General features: G+C 39.2%; 1 protein-coding gene across 1 annotated transcript in view; it reads right to left on the reverse strand.

Annotated features, from left to right (window-relative positions):
• USP6NL (USP6 N-terminal like) overlaps positions 1-20,376 on the reverse strand; it is a 173,990-nt gene that overhangs the window by 54,402 nt on the left and 99,212 nt on the right. The window contains exons 4-5 of the mRNA XM_084888480.1: positions 18,834-18,916; positions 8,007-8,046 (exon numbers count right to left, since the gene is read on the reverse strand). Coding sequence (XP_084744606.1) covers positions 8,007-8,046; positions 18,834-18,916 — 123 coding nt within the window. The remainder of the gene's footprint in view (positions 1-8,006; positions 8,047-18,833; positions 18,917-20,376) is intronic.

The following is a 20,376-nucleotide window of genomic DNA, read 5'->3' on the forward strand; positions in this document are numbered from 1 at the left end:
AGGGAGTCATCAAACCCGCCCGATGGATGGCAGGAGATGAGCCTTTCATAAGGTATGGAAGGATTATCAAGATTTTCATCAAGTGCAATGTGGGGAAGCATGAGTGGATGGAGTTCTGAGATAATCAGCATTAGATGAGGCTGAATGGAAACAGTCTTGTAGGTCACACTAAATTGAGACCTAGAGCAAAGCTGGGGAATGGGGCAGGTGGCACAGAAAGTGCTTCTTCCTCACTTCTTTGGCTGCCAGAAGAGGTATATTGTTTTCCCAAGGAACTGGGCTTGTTGTCCAATCTCCTACTCACTCCTAAGGTGGTAGAGTGACTGTGATTAGTAAGTTTAGAAAAAGAACTGGGCGTACAGCCCTCAGTCCCTATAACTCTCAGAAAACATATTTGTTTTCCCTCCTTTCAGGCAAGAAAAAACACCCTCCTTAGCCAAAAAGTCTGTGGTGACCTTAGCCTATGACCAGGCGAGCAAGTCTGTCTCCCTTTAGGGGTCAGAACACCTGCACATCTAACCCACGCTCTTCCCTAGGAAAGCTGCTGGGATGTTTGCTGTTTCCCCACTGCCCAGGTCCGTGCTGGGCACAGAGTAGGCACTTAATTTTTCATTTTCATGAAAACAAAACCTAGCATAATTTTCTCTTATAACTGAGCGAGATTCTGCTATTTTGTTCATTTTTCTCAATCCCTATATTTTCCTCACAGGAAACAGAAGTACAAGAGAGTTAAGTGACTGTCCAAATTCCCCCATTTAGTAAGTTCAAGTTTGAAGGGGGTTTGAGGTTGGGCAGCTTGGCTTCAGGACCTGCACTTTTAACTCCGCACCTATCTCTTGCTTCCATCGTGGCCCTGCTCTAGCTCAGGCAATGGCACTCCTGGATGAAGGCAGTAGCTCCTACTGACTGTCTATATTCCAGCCTCAAACAGGCAAGGCAGGTGGCACATGCACACCATCAATATTTTCAGACTTAAAAGGTTTTATGGGCATAAAACCCCAAAGAAGAACAGTGCACCATATACTTAATATATGCTTCACCAAAATCCACCCTGAATTTAGAAAAAGATTATCACCAATAAGAATATTTTCTAGAATTTTACAGTTAGGCATATTTTAAAAACTCTTTAATTACTTCTTAACTCTTTATAAATTTTGATGGGTTTTTCATAATAAAAGATGATCACTTGTGAGCAAAAGGTATTGTTATAAATTCCATTTTTCAAAAGATAGCGTATTCTTCATTATATTATTAGTGATAAAATGTTGCAGATGGTCCTAGAAATATGTTTAATTTTAAAACTCAGTGGGGCACTGAAATCTAATTAATGTTTCTGCTCGATGTGACTTTAGAGAAGGCGAAGCTATGAAAAATTAAGATTGATCTATGCTGCCATTTGGGTTTTTTTGCACTTCCTTCCCTGACTTATTCAAAGCATATCCTCTTCTCCACCAACAGGAAAGCATGAAATAATTCAAGCCAACCCAGAGTACAATAACACACTTTGCCAGGAACAACCCTGCTGAGATCTAGCCTGTCTCTTGCTATCTTTCATTTTTATGACTATGAGTTATCAATTAATCACATTAAGAAGCATTCTCTTTCGTAATGGCTCTCTGGTATTTTAATGCTTATCATATATATATAGATAATTTTAAATACTATAAATTCTCACATGCAGAGACAACACACACACACACACACACACTTTTAAGAACCATGAAGTGTGATTTTCTTTCCCCTGAAGCAAAAAACAAAAATGTTACACCTTGGGAAAAGCTCCCAGGCCATAGGATTTTAAAATTATGTATCAGTAGTTGAATCTGGTTTAAATGTTAACTCCATGATACCATCAGTTCAGCTACACAAGACTTGAAAGCATGTGAATGTCTTTCCCCACCCTCAGCTCATGAATCTATAATTCATGGATAAAATATACTACTTTATCACCAAACATGCTACAGCTGACTATTCCAAAATTAATTGAAAACCATGTGACAAATGTGAACTCAAGTGCTCTAGAAAAACAGGCTGAGGAACAGCATCTTGCCATGAACAAAATTAACACCAACACAAACAAGAATATAACAGCAAGTTAGAATTTCAACCTACACGTTCAGCAAGTACTTGAAATTCAACACATCCAAAACCATTTCCCTCACCATGCTGCTATTTCTCTCCTCTTTCCTATCATAAATTAACAGCGTCACTACTCACTAAGTCAAATTAAAATCTTAAGTTGTTCTCAATCTTCATTTTACCTTCCTTCCCACATCCATACTACACTCTGCTGGTCCCATCCATGTCTCATGTTTCCATGTCTTCTGCTCTAATTCAGATGATCCCAATTCCTAGATGAAAGCATTAACTCCTCAACGGTAACCCTGATTATCTTTAAAAAAAAAAGCCTCTATACTGCCACCACAATTTTTAAAAGGTGTCCCAGTTTAAAATCATTTAATGGCCACCCATTAATCATCTACAAAAATGTTCCACATGGATGGGTCTTCACAATATGGCCCCAACTCACCTTCTTGCTACTTTTATGATTTGTCATCTTGAACTATTTGTGATTAACACATAATGCTATTAATTGGATGTGTTCCTTAACAACTCTACTCAGTGGTCTCACCATACATTGATAATCCCTGTCTGAATCAATTCTGATTCTGATAGTGGTAAATGATGTATGTTTGTTTTTTCTAATCCTATGATTTCTTCTGTATGATTAACCGACATTTTTTTCTATTAAAAAGGACTGCCTTCCTTGCTCCTCCACACTTTTAAAAAGCACTATGATACAAGGAGTTGTTTTATCAATATATTGTAATCTACTATAATTGTTCTTTTTAAAGTTCCAATTGTCCCAAATTTAGCTGACCCCTCTTATTTGGATGGAGATTTCTCTCTTCAAGTGGGTCCTTTAGACATATTCTATCTGGCACAAAATAATTCAGGCTCACTTTATACACTTTCTACCTAGACTTACAACAGCCATTTCTTTAAGAAACAGTTCTTTTTAATGGGGAATGATCCTCAAAAATTAAGATCTGGGTACTATATATGCTCATCATTGCAATTTTTAAAACCATATACCCGGGTATAAGAAACTTCTGCTCCCCTAAGGATATGACAACAACATGTATCAAAAGGAAAATGATCCGAGGTCTTAGTCTCCATCCTACATTCTCTATATCTTTCCATTACCTCCACTGACTACAAAAATGGTACATTGTTGTGTACTCCCCTCTCCATCACCAAGGGTTATTTGCAGCAAAGGATTAAACTTACATTTGAAGTGTACATTCAATTATCTTAAATTGCTGCCCCTAGGAGTCATAACTGCCCCTCTCCTATTTGAGCAGGGATGGTGTAAAGACTAAAACTAGAGCAGTATCTCGTTTGTTACCTCTCAGCTTCCATATATTTTTGACCATATGCAGGGCCAGTAAGCACTTAACAACTGTTGATTACCCACGTATTAGTTTCTCTTCTATCTGGTCCAAGGCTCCTCCCACTATTAACTTGATGAATAATCCAGATGGTAAAGACTAAACACACACACACACACACACACACACACATGCATGAATGGGTATTAAATAGCTTCTCTTCCAGAATAAGAAATCTTAGAACTTTAATGAAGTTTACATCTTCAGGTACTTTTTTTGTCTCTCCTGCATTAGGAAGCCTGACAGGATCAAGTTGACCAGAGACACGAACATCTACACCTCACCAGCAGAGGTCAGGAGAGGACAAGAAGAAGGAAAGCTTTGAGTTTTGACAGAATAACGTTGAGATGTTATCCATCGTGTATTTTAAGATTTCAAACCACATAAAATTAAAATGTAGTTTCAAAAGGTAGGAATAGACTCCCATATTTTGTAAGCCATGCAAAATATTGCACTCATAAAGGAATAGATGAACCCACAAAGACATAGTTTTTACATATCCTTTTCTACTTATGAAAACCATTAATAAGCTCAAAGAAACAATATAACTCATTAATAATATTGTTCTCTGTACAGTAAACGAAATAAGTGTGTTTGTATATTTGTTTAATTGCCTATTTGGAGGAATCCAAAGCATTTTATAAATATCAACACTAATCCTTGTACAATGGGCTATCCTTATTTTAAACAAAATATCCTTATTTTAAAAAGAGAACTGCCTTCCATACAATACTATATTGGCAAACTTGAAACTAAAGCTATGATTACTTGACTGTGTGTTAGCGTACAGGCTTTCTAAGTGACAATAAGTGCATGCTTCAAGTATATGCTTTGTAACGATTAATAAACATCTTAGACATCAGCAAGGCTATCATTTCCATTGATTTTATTTAACAAAGTCATATATGTAGAATTTTCTATTAGTTTCCTCGAAATGGCAGAGCTTGGCCATGAGGAGTGGGCAGTCATGAAGAATACATAAACTGAAGTTAGACCAGAAAAATTGGAGGAAATCCTGATAAACTAAAAAGTTTGCAGCCTTATATTGCTCTGCCCATGTCTAAAGTTCCCCCAAAATTATAAAAGGCAGGTCATGCAATATGAGAGCAGTTAATATATAAAGGCACAATGGAATTCAATCAGCAGCCTCAGAATTCTGCCCTTCTCTCAATATAAGACTGACAAACAGCCAGGACTGGTTTGGCTCAGTGGATAGAGCGTCGGCCTGCGGACTGAAGGGTCCCGGGTTCGATTCCGGTCAAGGGCATGTGCCTTGGTTGTGGGCACATCCCCAGTAGGGGGTGTGCAGGAGGCAACTGATCGATGATTCTCTCTCATCGATGTTTCTAGCTCTCTATCCCTCTCTCTTCCTCTGTGAAAAATCAATAAAATATATATTTAAAAAAAAAAAAAAGACTGACAAATATAAAATTAAATTTTTGTTAAATTATTAAGGAATGCATAGGTAATTTTTTAAATGATTTCCTGTTATATTAAACTCTTGAGATTAAACAACCAATTTTGCAGGCATATATATATTAAAAGGGACTCCTGCAATAATGTTCAAAAATTTTTTTAATTTAAGAATAATAAGGTATTTTTTAAAAGTCTACCTAAAGTATTCATCATCTAAAATACAGCTTTTGTGTTATCTTTCTTCTTTTCTTTACTGTTACATTTCTGCAATCTAAATCGCTGGATCCAAGACTTTTGGATTTCCTGGACCAGGAATTTATTTTTAAAAGGGAAGGAGATAAGCATTACAGAGAGAAGTCAATAATGAGTTGCCAGATTTCTATTTTGCACACTTCGGGTATATTCTGTTCCAAGATATCTTCCAACTCTTCTCTCCATGATGTCTCATATAAAGGGTATTTAACATTCGAAGGGACAATCTTGGCAGTGTTTAAATCAACATATTTCTTTATAAAGCAGTTATACCCTTCATCTGGTCATTCACTCAGCTTCTACTTAGTGCACAAATACTAACATACTCTGTGCAATACTCTAGGTTCTGGGGATACAACAGTGAACAAAGAGGTTTAAAAAAACACCTACAGAGATTACATTCTAGTGGGAAACTCATAAATTGAAAAAATAAGTAACATATTTACTATTTGAAATAATAATTGATAAAGAGAAAAATAAAGGAGAGAAGAAAATAATGAGTATTGTGGGGGACAGTTCCCAATTTAGAAATGATGGCGAAGGAAGGTATTTTTCTGAAGGTGACATTTGAGACGGAAAGTAACGAGGGACCGAGACTTGTCACTATCAAGGGGAAGAGCATCCTGAAAAGGAAGCAGCCAGTGCAGAAGGCCTGATGGAAGGACTGTAATGGGCATGCTCAGGAAGCACTAAGGATGCCAGTGAGTGAGCAAGGGAAGGCGTTAGGAGACCATATGAGACTTCACACAAGCCAGGGCATACAGGGTTTTGCAGGCCATTATAACTTCCAACTTCCCCTCTTTCTGTGTTTCAATTAGAGAATGACATGATAGTACTTATTTTAAGAGGATCATTCTGGCTTTCTGGTTAACGGAGAGATACGGCCGAGGGGCGGGGGAGGGGCCGCGGGCGCGAGGAGGGGGAAGAGGAAAGGTGGCAGAAGTAGGAAGTTGGAAGCTCCAAAAGAGATGCTGCAGTGGACCAGGTGGCAGAAGTGAAGCTGGTGATCAGATTCTGAATACTTTTTGAAGGCTAAGAGATGAAAAGAGCAGTAAGAAAAAGTCAAAGCTAACTCATAAATTTTTACACTAACTAGAAGAATGGAGTTCCCATTTACTGAGATAATGAAGTTTATAAATAGAAAGAATTTGAAGAGAATAACAGAAACCCCAGTTTGAATATTTATCAGACACCTAGATGTATATAGTCAGTCAGATATCTAAGCCTAGACACTGAAATGTATATGCAAAAATATACATGTCATCAACATACAGTTGGCATTTAAAACCAAAAGCTAGATGAAATTACCATAGAAGAAACACAGATGGGAAAAAGAAGTTCAAGGTTGAGCCAGGAGGCACCCTGAAGTGTAGATAAAGGAGGAGAGGAAAAGCAAGCAGGGCAAACTGAGAAAGAGCAGTCAGTGAGGAAAAAAGAATATGTAAGTTCTGAAGTCCAAGCAAAGAGAGTATGTCAGAATAGATAGTAATCAACCATGTCAAATGCTGCTGCTAGGTCAAGAGGAAGTCTGGGAATTGACTACCGGATGTACCAGTAGAAAGGTAATTAGAGACCCCGATAATAGCAATGGGGTGGGGGGTAGGAGTTAAAATCTAATTGGAATGGGTATAAAGAAGAACTGCAGGAAAGAATATAGGAACCACTTTCAAGAGAAGAGCAACAGAAAATGCTGTAGGAATCAGAGCAGTAGCTGAGGATGAAATAAGATCAAAAGAAGATTGGTGTTTTTGTGAATTTATTTTTTAATGGTAGTAATAATATATTTTACTCTAATGGAGACAATTAAGTAAAAAAAGAATGAATTCAGAAGAGAGAGGGAAGAATACCTCAAATGATGTTCCTGAATAATAAACATACACATGCACAGGAACTAGAGATTTAGGCACAAATGATGACAGGTGGGTAGGTGTGGTTGTGGAAGCCCAGGGAAGTTCTCTTTGGATTGCTTCTGATTCCTTATGAGAAACTAGAGGCCCAGTGCATGAAATTCGTGCATGGGGGAGTGGAGGAGGTCCCTCAGTCCCGCCTGCACCCTCTCCAATCTGGGACATCCCTCATAATCCGGGGCCACTGGCTCCTAACCACTCACCTGCCTGCCTGATTGCCCTTAACCACCTCTGCCTGGCAGCCTGATTGCCCCCTAACCATTCCTCTGCCAGCCTGATTGATGCCTAACTGCTCCCCTGCCAGCCTGATTGCCCCTAACTGCCCTTCCCTTCCATCTTGGTCACCCCTAACTTCCCTCCCCTGCAGGTCTGGTCCCCCTTAACTGTCCTTCCCTGCAGGCCTGGTCCTCCCCCCCCCCAACTGCCCGCCCCTGCAGGCCTGGTCCACCACAACTGCTCTCCCCTGCAGGCATGGGTCACCCCCCCAACTTCCCTTCCCTGTAGGCCTGGTTGACCCCAACTTCCCTCCTCTGCTGGCCTGGACACCCCTAACTGCCCTCCCTTGCAGGCTTGATTGCCCCCAACTGCCCTCCTCCACTGCCAGCGGCAACCCAAGTCTCTTGCTCTCTCCAGCTCCGTCGCTTCGCCATTTTTATTGGGATTTATTTATCTTCTATAACTGCAACTTTGTAGCCTTCAGCAGAGGCCAGGGCCAGCCAGGGCAGGTGGGAAGCTTGGCTTTATCCATTGCTGGGGGCAACCCAAGCCTTCTGCTCACTCTAGCTCTGTGGCCACCATCATCTTGGTGGGGTTAATTTGCATACTTGCTCTGATTGGCTGGTGGGTATAGTGGAGTGGTGCTCAATTTGCATATTCCTCTTTTATTAGTGTAGATGGCATTCAGAATCAGGAATAGATTTTATTCCTCTGGTAAACCCAATTCACCAGTTACAGTCAGTAAATGCAGAGCTGGCCTTACCCGTTCCACTGCTGCATTATGATATGGGAGCTCCTCCTCACTGCAGAGAAAAAAACAGTACATGTCAAACAGTTTTAGCAAACTTTGAAAAAATTATAAACCAATAGGTATACAAGATGTACAACCATCATTTCTGATTATAAACATTAAATAGCTCCCATTCGACCTAATTCCTTATAAAACAAGTAGCTATATGTAACCACACTGTCCCTTATCTTCACATTTCTAGACCTGCATTGTCTAATAAAGTAATCTCTAGGCACATGTGGCTATTTAATTTTAAATGTGAATTAAAATTAAATTATTACTTAGTTCACCAACCTTCATTCTCTGGCTCAAACCATGTCTATAATATGTAAATGATTGCTTAAAAAATTAGTATAAGGAAATAAAACTGCCTCCAACAAATTTATGAATTAAAATGGAAATTTCACCTTTTATTCGATAATTAAGGAAATCTTCATTTGTGAAAACATCAATTTTTAATATACAATAACAGATAAGTTTCACTTTTCTGACAGTAATTTTTGTGCTATCATCTTTAATATAAAATATTCTGAGATTCTTACATCACTGTCAGTAACATAAAAACAATTTGCTATCCATAAACAAAGTTATATGCTTCAAGTTGCTATCTCAAAATAATTTATGTTTTGGCAATGATATGTACACATTCTTGCCTCAGTTTCTCTTGAGATCACATAATACCACTTTGAAGAGTGTAATACATTCGTATTTAAGAGTCCAGTATTTGCCAAAACCGGTTTGGCTCAGTGGATAGAGCGTCGTCCTGCAGACTGAAAGGTCCCGGGTTCAATTCCGGTCAAGGGCATGTACCTTGGTTGCGGGCACATCCCCAGTAGGGGGTGTGCAAGAGGCAGCTGGTCGATGATTCTCTCTCATTGATGTTTCTAACTCTCTATCCCTCCTTCTCTCTTCCTCTCTGTAAAAAATTAATAAAATATATTTACAAAAAAAAGAGTCCAGTATTTAAGAGTAGCAGAGTTTTGCTATCCTGATGACTGGAGTCCTTAGGTGAACCATGAAGTTACAGCCATGGAACTGACAAAAAGGTGTAACAGTTGAGTAAAGTGATAGTCCAAATCCTCATTTCACAGATATGGAAACTAACATTTTCACTTAGTCACACTTCGCCTAATGTAGAGATGTTCAGGATTATCTAACCCATTCAAATTAAGATATAACTTCTGGTTTAAAAGTGTACCTATGCATTCTTTTACTGATAGGAGAGGACTTGTTGACACCACTGGAATGTACATCCTATGTAATTAGGTCAGCAGCGACACCTTGAATAGTATTTCTGGGATAAGTGGACTGCTCTCGACAAGACCAACCTTTTATACAGCTGATTTGAGCTGATTCTGACAACTATTTATTTGAACATTCTGAACCTATGGCTGCCTATAACAGGAGAAGTTTTTTGAAGTTGCTGGGTGAACTTTTTTGGTGTTCTCCTATTTACTAAACAAGACTGACAGACCTATTCTCAACCCAAGTTTTGCACTTGGCTGTGGAATGATGCTGATCATGTATCTGCTCAGGCCGCATGGCCTGTGTTGGGCAGGTCCTAAAATCTAACTGCTTTGTGAAATTCAAGATGAGACAAGACTTCGCATAGCACCCCACTGCACGTTAACCTCAAATCATGCTATTGTAATTCTGGGGGCAGAATCTATCTATATAAAATCCTAATATGCAAATAGACCTAACAGCAGAATGGTTGGGGGGCAGGGCCAGCGAGCAGGTGGCGTCAGGCCAGCCAAGGCAGGTGCCAGCAGGCAGAGAGATGACCAGTGGTGGTGGCAGAAGGCAGGGTCGGCCAGCGGGCGGCACCAGGCTACCAGCCAAAGCGGGTGCCAGCGGGGGAACCCCAATCACCCAGCTCAATGTCCCATAGATTGGCCCTGATCACCAGCCAGGCCTAGGGACCCTACCCTATATATTGGGAACAGTATCTTAGATTTAAAAAATTAGAACCTGGCAAGGCTACTCTAACACTGAAAAAACGGGATGATGCAGTGATGACATGCATGGACTCTGGCTTGCACATTTTGTCAGACCTGATTCTGACACTTATAGCTGTGTGACAAAGCCAATTACTTAACTTCTCTCTGCTTCAGTTTTTTTTTTCACCTATAAGATGAGGAGAATGGCACTGCCGCTTCAGAAGGATCATGTTATGTACTACTTCTCATAATCAGGACAAAAAATGCAGCTACCCATACAATAGCAAGATGCCTTTCACCTGTACGAAAAATATGGTCACTGGTGCATGCAGCATCCTGGATAACGAGAGGGATATCCGACTGCCAGTTTAGGCTCATAAACCAGCAGTTGGTCATTCCCTGAGGGGTCCCACATTGCGAGAGGGCGCAGGCTGAGTTGAGGGTCTACCCCCTGCCCCCGTGCACGAAATTCATGCTTTGAGCCTCTATTATACATATAACCACAGTCAGCCCTAGGCAAAAATCTAAGAGTACACAAACCTGGTCTTAGATTTCCAATCAACCCAATATTTCACATAGTCACCCAGGAGCAACCCCACCAGGATCTGATTGCCAATCCAGTCCCCATATCATGATACCCAGTTACTGAACTCCTACTATCCAAGCATTTTTTAATGTTCATTTTAAATTTTATTTATTTAAAAATTAAGAAACAATTGACATATAAAAATGTATTTCTTTTAGGCTATAAGGATTTGATGTATGTATATATACTGCAAATGATTATATTAGGTTTAGTTAACATCCATCAGCAAACATGCTTACATATTTTTTTTCCTTATGATGAGAACTTTTAAGATCTACAATATACAATACAGTATTATTAACTATTGTCACTATGCTGTACATTACATCCTCAGTACTAAAAGTTTATATTTATTGAACACCTTCACCCCATTACCCCTAGCCCTCAGACATATGCCCTTGACCAGGAATCAAATCTGCAACCTCCTGGTGCCTGGGATGATACCCAACCACCTGCGCTACACCAGCCAGGGCCCCAACATCATTTACTAAAGAGACATTCTTTCCCCATTGCATATTCTTGTCTTCTTTGTCATAAATTAATATGTGGGTTTATTTCTGGGCACTCTATTCTGTCAATTGATCTATGTGTCTGTTTTTATACCAATACCATTCTGTTTTGATTATTATAACTTTGTAATATAGTTTGAAATCAGGAATTGTAATGCCTACAGCCTTGTTCTTGTGCAAAATTGCTTTGGTATTTTGGGGTCTTTTGTGATTATATAAAAATTTTAGAATTATTTATTCTGTTTCTGTAAGATAAGCCATTGGAATTTTGATAGGGACAGTACATTGCTTTAGGTAGAATGGACATTTTAACAATGTTAATTCTTCTAATCCATGAGTATAGAATATCATTGCACTCATTTGTATCTTCTTCCATTTCTTTCATCTATATCTTATAGTTTTCAAAGTACAGATCTATTACCTCCTTGGTTAAATTGATTCCTAGATATTTTATTCTTTTTTATGTAACTGTAAATAGAATCGTTCCCTTAATTTCTGTTTCTAATAGTTACTGGTATATACAATAGAACACAACTAATATTTTTGTATTTTGAATTTGTATCCTGCAACTTTACTGAATTTGCTTATTAGTTCTAACAGATTTTTTTGGTGGAGTCTTTAGGCTTTTCTATATATAAGATCATATTATCTGCAAATAGAGACAGTTTTATTTTTTCCCTTCTGATGTGGATGCCCTTTTTTCCCTCCCTCTCTTGCCTTTTTGCTGTGGCTAGGACTTCCAGTCCTATATATTGAAAAAAAAGTGGCGAGAGTGGGCATTTGATCTTAAGAGGAAAAGCTTTCGGTTTTTCCCCACTGAGAATGATCTCAGCTATGGATTTGTCATGTATGGCCTTTATTATTTTGAGATACAGTCCCCTCTGTCCATTTTGAGAATTTTTTTCATGAATATTGAATTTTGTAGTAAGCCTTTAGACTTCATAGATGGATGATAGACCTCAAGAACTTGATTAAGGTTTCCCACATGGATTTTCATGCATTATTGCTCCACACTTAAAACTTTTTATACAAAATCTGTTTTGTGTATAACACTCATCTCCAAAAAAACCAATTCCTCCTCAAATCTCTGTGGTGGCATACACTGATTTCCACAGCCTTCCAAGAAGACAGCAGGGGAATACTGCCTTCCCAACAGCTACCCACAATGTCTAGATACACATGTAAAGCACTGCACCAACCTCAAGCACAGGTGCTGACATATTGAAGGAACACACGAATATTGCTGAATGAATATATGATGAGAAAGATGAATGCATGCCTGCATGCACATGAGCATATTTACCTTGTCATTAAATATCCTTCAAGTAGAAGGGAAAAAATAAAAGAGACCAAAATCTGGGTGAGTGGAGTGTTCCTTTAGGTCAGCAAACTACAGCCATGGATCAAATCCGACCCACTGCCTGTTTTTGTAAATGAAGGCTTAATGGAACACTGCCACGCTCACTCATTTATGTATTGTCTGTGGTTGTTTTCATGCTACAATGGTAGAGTTGAAAACTGTGACAAAGGGTCCATAGAGCCAAAACTATTTCAGACCTGGCTCTTTACATTAAAGGATTGCCTTCCCCTGCTTTAGAAAACAAGGGCTTATGCTAAGGCAAAGAAGCACCTAGAAGCTGCTCAAAGAAAACACCAAGCTGACAGTAAGAAGCTATGCCTCACAGAAACACAGTAAGCAAAACAGCAGCAACATAGTCATCTTGGAAAGAGAAAAACCTTAATTGTATCTATTTTTTCTATTAAATATAGAATTACTAATTAGACTAAATGTGTCTATAATTTTTCAATAGCTCAGAGCATTTCTATAACTTAAGTTTCATTTAGAAACTTAAAATTTAACTTGTTAAAATCAGTTAAGCTGAATATACTTACTAAATGTTTTTTTTCTATTTTTGTAGTAGACTTGTTCCAGTCAAAATTATTAGTTGTGTAGAAAGTTCTCAAGCCCTTGTCATCAAAAGAGACACATTTTAAAAACAAAAACACCTTTATTCTGACTTTCCAGTATTTATATAGACATCATAAACTACAATCAGTTAAATGTTATAAACGTATACATTTTAATAACTAGTTGAAAACCTGAAACTTGGTATTAATTTTATCTTTATTTTTTGTATATTTTCCTTTTAATCCTTCTATTAATAACTTGTGACCTAAAAACATTATCTATCATTATCCAAATACCAAGCATTCTTTGTGAGCAGAGCAGCACTGGCTATTTTTGATAGAAATGAAAGTTCTCTAACTTTTTAAATAAGCTCAATTTCTCTACTCTCAGATACAATGCAATCACAGCATATGGATTGGGGATAGCGCCCCATTTCTGAGTACTTAACAAAGATATTCCTGTTCCAGCATCAAGCCAAGCTGGTTTGGCAACAATTTTCATATTTATTGTGAAATCTGTTATAAAACCAAGTTATTCCTGTACTGCATTTGCTAATTATCGTCATCCTTCCCCACATATCATAACAAGTCATTTAACTTACTAAAACTATAATTAGATATGAAGTCAGCAGCCTTCAGAGAAGGCGACAAAGTTAGTTTTTGCTATTGCATTGTACTGACATTGACACTTAACCCAATTCATTGAAGAACCAATCAAAAAATCTCAAAGAACTAAGACAGCAGAAAGAAATGCTCTTTTGATCAAGATATGATAGGAAACAATATCTAAATGCTTAGGCCATGTGACTTTATTCAATAGAACTCAAAAAACTCCAGTCTATAGTGACAAGCAATAAAAGCCACCAGCAGAGACCTCTATAGAAATCATTTTACTGAAATTAGACATTGTAACAAAAATCAATGACTTCAGTGAAATTTAATAAAGTCTAACATTACATTAAAATCCATTTCTATGCTTCATTATTTTCATTTCTGCTGTCTGCTTTGGAACTCATCCTGAAGTAAATTTTTAAAAAAATTACTGTGTCAGTATGAGGACTCGTATCAATTGGCTTCGTTTTTAAAGAAGTGATGAGCTTAGCTATCTGAACATACCTCAGTACATGTGATCAGTTCAAACAGTATGCCTCTCTTAAGCACCCTTTTTTTGTTTTGTTTCTAGGCGTTTCAAAGCCTTCTACTAGGTTTCTCTTATTAAAAACGCAGGAGAGCAAAAAAGAGAGTGCACTGCCGAAGTTCAGAACACAGGCTTTGCTGTAGGACTGCCAAGGTCCACAACCCATATCTGACACTGTCAGCACAACTTGGGCAAGCTGCATGACCTCTTTGTGCTTCGTTTTCATCTGGGGGAAAAAATGATTAAAAAAAAAAAGAGTACCTATCTCAGAGTTTTTTTTGAGAGAATAAATTAGCAAATCCATGAAAAGAGCATAAAACAGTACCTGTCCCACAGTAAGGGCTCAATAAATATTAACTAATATTATTATTATTGACTGACTTTTCCCCACTAGTGCCAAATGGACCTCAACACAGATATAAAAAAAATAAAAAATAAAAATAACTGAGTGGGATTTTTAGACTGCCAAGTACAGGCCAGAAACTCACTCAAGATGTTCACAGCAATGATAAAAGAGAATTTAGGTATAATAATTCCTAGACCCTTTTTGGGAATTCACAGGTTTTTCATATGTATCTTGTACTATATTAGATCATTTTATGATTAAAACATCTCTTAGAGTGGTTCACTCCCATCAGAGGTCAAAATCAGCTGAGTTGTATTCCACTTGCTGAATCAAAATATGGGATAGACCCCAGAAATCTATTTAAAAACATAAATAGTTCCCAGATGACTCTAATGTGCAGGCAAGTTTGGGACCCACTGATCTTGACCAGGCTAAATGATCAATTTTTCCTTCAAAACTCCCTCACATACCTCAGATCTGCCTGTTAACCCACACAAATGTATAATCATTTCCTGTCATATTGGTGGCCAACAATGATTTACTTAATTAAAAAAAAAAAAAAGTGGAAGTGGAGGGTTAGTTTAAGAACAGTATTTTCATCATAGTTAAATTCCACTCTATTGCTCTGCTGAAATTCAAAGTCTTCTAGTTATAACTACTCAGGAGAACATTTTGGGTGTGCTTATGTCATGCCTTTAGGTATAATAATAACACCTTCTATTTGTCCAGATCTTTATGGAGTCTTCTATCATTTTGTGTCTTCAAAGCTTCCACGACACTGTTAGTATGCAGAGTAGTTTTACATGAGGCATGAAATGGTTAACTGAGCCAGTGAAGACACAAGAAAAGCATATATTCTCTTAACTTTCAGAACTGTTTCTGTTTATCTATTTTATCCTGAGAAAAGCATTAGACAACCAAATACTGTCTAAATTCAAGAAGACTAAACAGAAGGAGAGAATAAGTTCTGAGTATTATTTTACTGCTATGAATTACCATACAAAAAAACTGTATTTTTCCTTCAATATTTAATCATATATCATAAAATAAAAATCTCTGGCTTCTTCCTATTTATAATAAACTAGTGGCCCAGTGCATGAAATTCGTGCATGCTGGGAGGAGGGGTCCCTCAGCCTGGTCTACACCCTCTCTAATCTGGGGACCCCTAGTGGATGTCTGACTGCTGGTTTAGGCCCGATCCCTGTGGACATAACTCTCACAATCCGAGACTGCTGGCTCCTAACCGCCTGCCTGATTGCCCTCTAACTGCTCCCTTGCTGGCCTCATTGACACCTAACTGCTCCTCTACCAGCCTGATTGCCCCCAACTACCCTCCCTGCTTGCCTGATTACCCCCAAGGCTTTTATTAGTATAGATATGACCCTGCACAGAAAATTTTACTAACCCTGCTTTACAATAAGGGTTTGACGATTGATTCATTGGGGCCAGACACCAAGATTTCCTTTCTATAAGAGTAAAGGGAATAATTATCTTGTCTTTAAGATAATGACTTAGAAAAGTATAAAAGCACCATATAAAGACAACTGTCTTTTTCATGTACTGAAAAGACAGTAATAAAATGAAAAACACTTTTTATTCTTCCCTTTCCTTCCTTTACAACTTTGAAATTCATAAAAATTTCACTCCCATTTTAATTTCTTTACATTTAATATTATTTTATATTAGTTTCAGGTTTTATATTAGTTACAGAATAGTGGTTATACAATTATATACTTTACAAAGTGTTACCCGATATTTCCAGTGCCCACCTGGCATCATACCATCATTACAACACTATTGACTATATTCCCTATTTAAGTAACAATGGGTTTACAGGTTCCCTCCAGTCTTTCTTTTGTGTTGTTCGCCTTTCCTTTTCTTTCTCACTTCTACACTCATCTTCCTTATATAGTATCTCAATTGGCCATCAAAGCTCAGCAAAGGCACTGGGACATGCTTAATCCATTTTACAAACCAGGAAACTGAGGCCAATTCCAGTTGTCTGCGGAACTTAAATCAGCATGGAGGGTGCCCTCAGAGCCAAGCTCTCTGCCCTTCCTCAGGGGCAGCTGCCGGGCAAACAGAACAAACCTTCCTGTCAGGCTTCTGAGCCTCTTTCTCAAGCACCTTTTCATTGTAGACACTCCACATTCTTTCCTCTCCCAGGTCCCCCTCCTCATTCTTTACTGCCCCCACTTCTCCAGAGCTGGTGGTAGGCTTTGCACTCACTGTGCAGGGTGGGTGCGGGCCTGCTTTTGGGCCAACGAGGGAGCAGGAGTCACTGCTTCTGAAGTGCAAAGGCCGCCTGGGCAAGGCCCAGTTAGCAGGTTAGGGCTGGGCGCTTCTCTGAATCACATCAGTCAGTCAGGTACCCTTGCAGTGCAGCACCCCTCCACTGAGGTGGCGCCGCCCCTCAACCTCCACTCAGGGCTGCGGGTCCATGCCTCTCCGCCCAGGCATTCTTCCATGCCCCTTGATCCTCGAACAGACCTACCCGCATCTTGGGGCCACTGCAGAACCTCTCTCTCTGCAGGCGAGGCAGATTCCTGCCCGCTGGCTCCCTGCTCCTCTTGCCCCTCTTGCCCCTTGGGAGCACCCTGCCTCTCCAGGTTTTTGCCTTTGATCTATGGCATTGGTAACAGCACACTCCTAGCAAGCCTGGTACCGTGAGGGGCACAGGGTCAGTTCTTTGCCCGGAATGTTAGAGGTTGCAGTAGCATTTGCAGATGTCGCCCAGAGCCTGCTGGCGAAGGCAGCGCCTGTGTGGGGTGTCCTCATAGAGGGACGGTGTGGCACTGCTCTGCACCCCTTGGAACACCCCTAAAGCCAGCCACTTCCCTAAAGCCATGGCGCTCACCCCTCTCAGGCAGCCCGACAGTCAGGATTTGCACCTCTGCTAGGTCTCCACCCTCACCTGGGTCACCTCTTTTCTTCCACATTTGGCCTTCATCCATCTCTCTCTCCTGCAGTGCTTGCACTCCAGGCCCAAAAGAAAAGGACTAAAGGACAAAACCCGAAGGAAATGAGTCTTGAACCCCCGCATCCCATACTCTGGATTTCCTCCTGCACCTCCTCTCTGTGTCATTTTTAGAATGGGCACCCTGTGGCCCAGTCACATGGCCTCCGGGCAGCCTGGTAGAGTTAGTCTCCACAAAGCTTTAGATCTGTGGTCAGAGGCCTGGCCTGTGTCTCAGCAACCCCATGCCTGTGATGGTCCTGGGATCCTGTGGGCAGGGCTTGGCACCACCACTTTCGCCTCCCTGGGCGGCAATGGTCCTCGGAGGCTTCAGGCTAGGCGACCATCCCTCAGCCACTTGGCACCTGTATATGCAAATTAACCCACCATATTTGTAGGGTTAATTTGCATGCTCACTCCTGATTGGCTGGTAGGCATCATGGAGGTATGGTCAATTTGCATCTTTCTCTTTTATTAGTGTAGACAAGAGTTAAAAAATACATTTGAATGAGAACTTAATCACTGAACTATATGGAACCAAACACACCACAGAAATGCAGAGAAGTATCCATTCTATGGGAACCTGACTAGACAATGCTAGAATCAGAACAGGCAAATTCACATCATTAGCAGGATGTTTCTAAAAGTCAAAATCCTTTTAACCACTCTATTTTGTAACAGTATAGACATCTGTCAACTCTTTATATAATATATTCAGGATGAATGGAATTAATTTTGAGAACAAATCCTACCTGGTGTGGCTCAATGTTGACCTATGAACCAGGAGGTCAAGGTTCAATTCCAGGTAAGGGCACATGCCCAGATTGTGGGCTCGATCCCCAATAGGGGGTGTGCAGGAGGCAGCTGATCAATGATTCTCAAAATTGATGTTTCCATCTCTCTATCTCTCTTCCTTCCTCTCTCTGAAATCAACAAAAAATATATTAAAAAAAAATTTTTTTATAACATGAACATATTAACATGAATACAATTATAAGGAAGATCAATGGCATTTTTTTTTCATTGCTCAATTTCAGGCTACATAACACTAAAGTTCTAATAGCTCATTATTTTAAAAATGAGTTTATATAAAATAAAATGTTTTATAATTATTTTTTAAATAAATTTTTAAATTAATTTCCATTTAATTCTGACAAAGTATTAATCCAACTCATTTATTGCACTAAATGTTCTTACTAAAATGTAACAAATACTGTTAAAGATTGCATTCTTACAAAATAGTTGAATTTCGATGATAGAGGATAAAAATGCAGGGAATTCAATAACAAAAAACATGTTGCCGCACCAGTCTTAGATTATTATTCACAACAGTGCTAGTAAAGATAAGTAAAATCAATATAACAGGTGTCTGCAAAAGCATCATAATAAAAGTTAGTTTTCAATCTATGCAACTTACTGTAAAAAGCCAAATCTATCCGTGACTTTGTAAACAAGGTAATCAGCATCTTCCCAAGGTTCAATCTCTGCACCTTCTCGTCCCTATAATAGTGAACAAAGAAGGGTGTTATTAGAAATCTATAAAACTGAGTAATTTTTCAAATAAAAAGGCCAAAAACAAAGAATTCTTTTTTTTTTTTTTTATGTATTAACAGTAAGAGCTGAAAATAAGGCACTATCCACCTTAACTTTATATATATATTTATATTTATATGTTTATATATTTGGCAATATAATCACCGTTTTCTAATTACAAACTTTGGAAGATACTGTATGTCAGCAACAGCTAACATGTAACTAAGCTTTTCTTATTGTTTTTTTGTTTGTTTGGTTGGTTGGTTGATTATTTTGTTTTTTTGTTAATCTTAACTGAGGATATTTTTCCATTGCTTTTTAGAAAAAGTGGTGGGAGAGATGGAGGGGGAGGGGAGGGGGGGAGAGAGAGAGAGAGAGAGAGATAGACATCGATTGGCCGCCTCCTGTACATGCCCCGTCAGGGGCCAAGGATTGAACTTGCGACCAAGGTACATGACCTTGACTGGGAACTCTTCAGTGCACAGGCCAATGCTCTAACCACTGAACACACTGGCCAGGGCACATGTTACTAAGTTTTGATCAGACTTGGGTTCCTGTAAATACCGACAAAGGAGGAAACAGCAGAGGATAAGAAAGAAACTCAAGAATGAGCCATCAAACTTTAAACTTTTAGAGTGAGCCTGTCTTAGGAAAAAAAGTATTTCTTGTCTTTTCATCCTAACTTCTCATTAGAGTGGGCTATCCACCTTGTCTCTCTACTTCTTTACTTACAGATACATCAGCCCAGAAGCTATTCCTGCCAGAGTCATAAGTAATCTCCCACTGTTAAAACCGGTGAAAAACGAAGAAAAACTCTTCTAATGGAGTTTTTCAAAGCAGTCTGCATTGTTGCTCACTCCTTATTCCTCAACCTCCATGGCACCACCTCTCCTGGTTCTCCTCATGCCTTTCCAACTCTTTTTTGGTGGCTCTTTCACAGTATCTCTGTTGATGTGGCCATAACTCTGTCCTCAGTCACTGTTCTCTCATTCTTAAAGCTGTTACCTAGCACTGTTGGTACAGGAACCCCAAATATAGCTTCCCTCAAATTTCAGACTCAATACCAAACTATCTTGTGAGCCTGTGCAGCTGAGTATCCTACCTAATAAAAGAGTATTATGCAAATTAACCATCACTCTGTTATACCCACAAGCCATTCCCACTAGCCAATCAGAGCAAGTATGAAAATTAACCCCAACCAAGATGGCTGCTGCCACAGAGAGCAGGAGGGAGGCTTGGTTTTCCCCAGCAATGGAGGAAGCCAAGCTTTCCAGGCACCCTAGCCCGCCCAGGCCTCTACTCAAGGATACAAAGTTTCAATTATAGAAGATAAATCCCAAGAAAAATGGCAGCAGCCACAGAGCTGGAGAGAACAGGCAAGGGTTGCCCCAGGCAATGGAGGAAATAAAGCTTTCCACCTGCCATGT

This window comes from Pipistrellus hanaki (genome assembly GCF_964339955.1).
Source record: "Pipistrellus hanaki genome assembly, chromosome: 1".
Classification (NCBI taxonomy): Eukaryota; Metazoa; Chordata; class Mammalia; order Chiroptera; family Vespertilionidae; genus Pipistrellus; species Pipistrellus hanaki.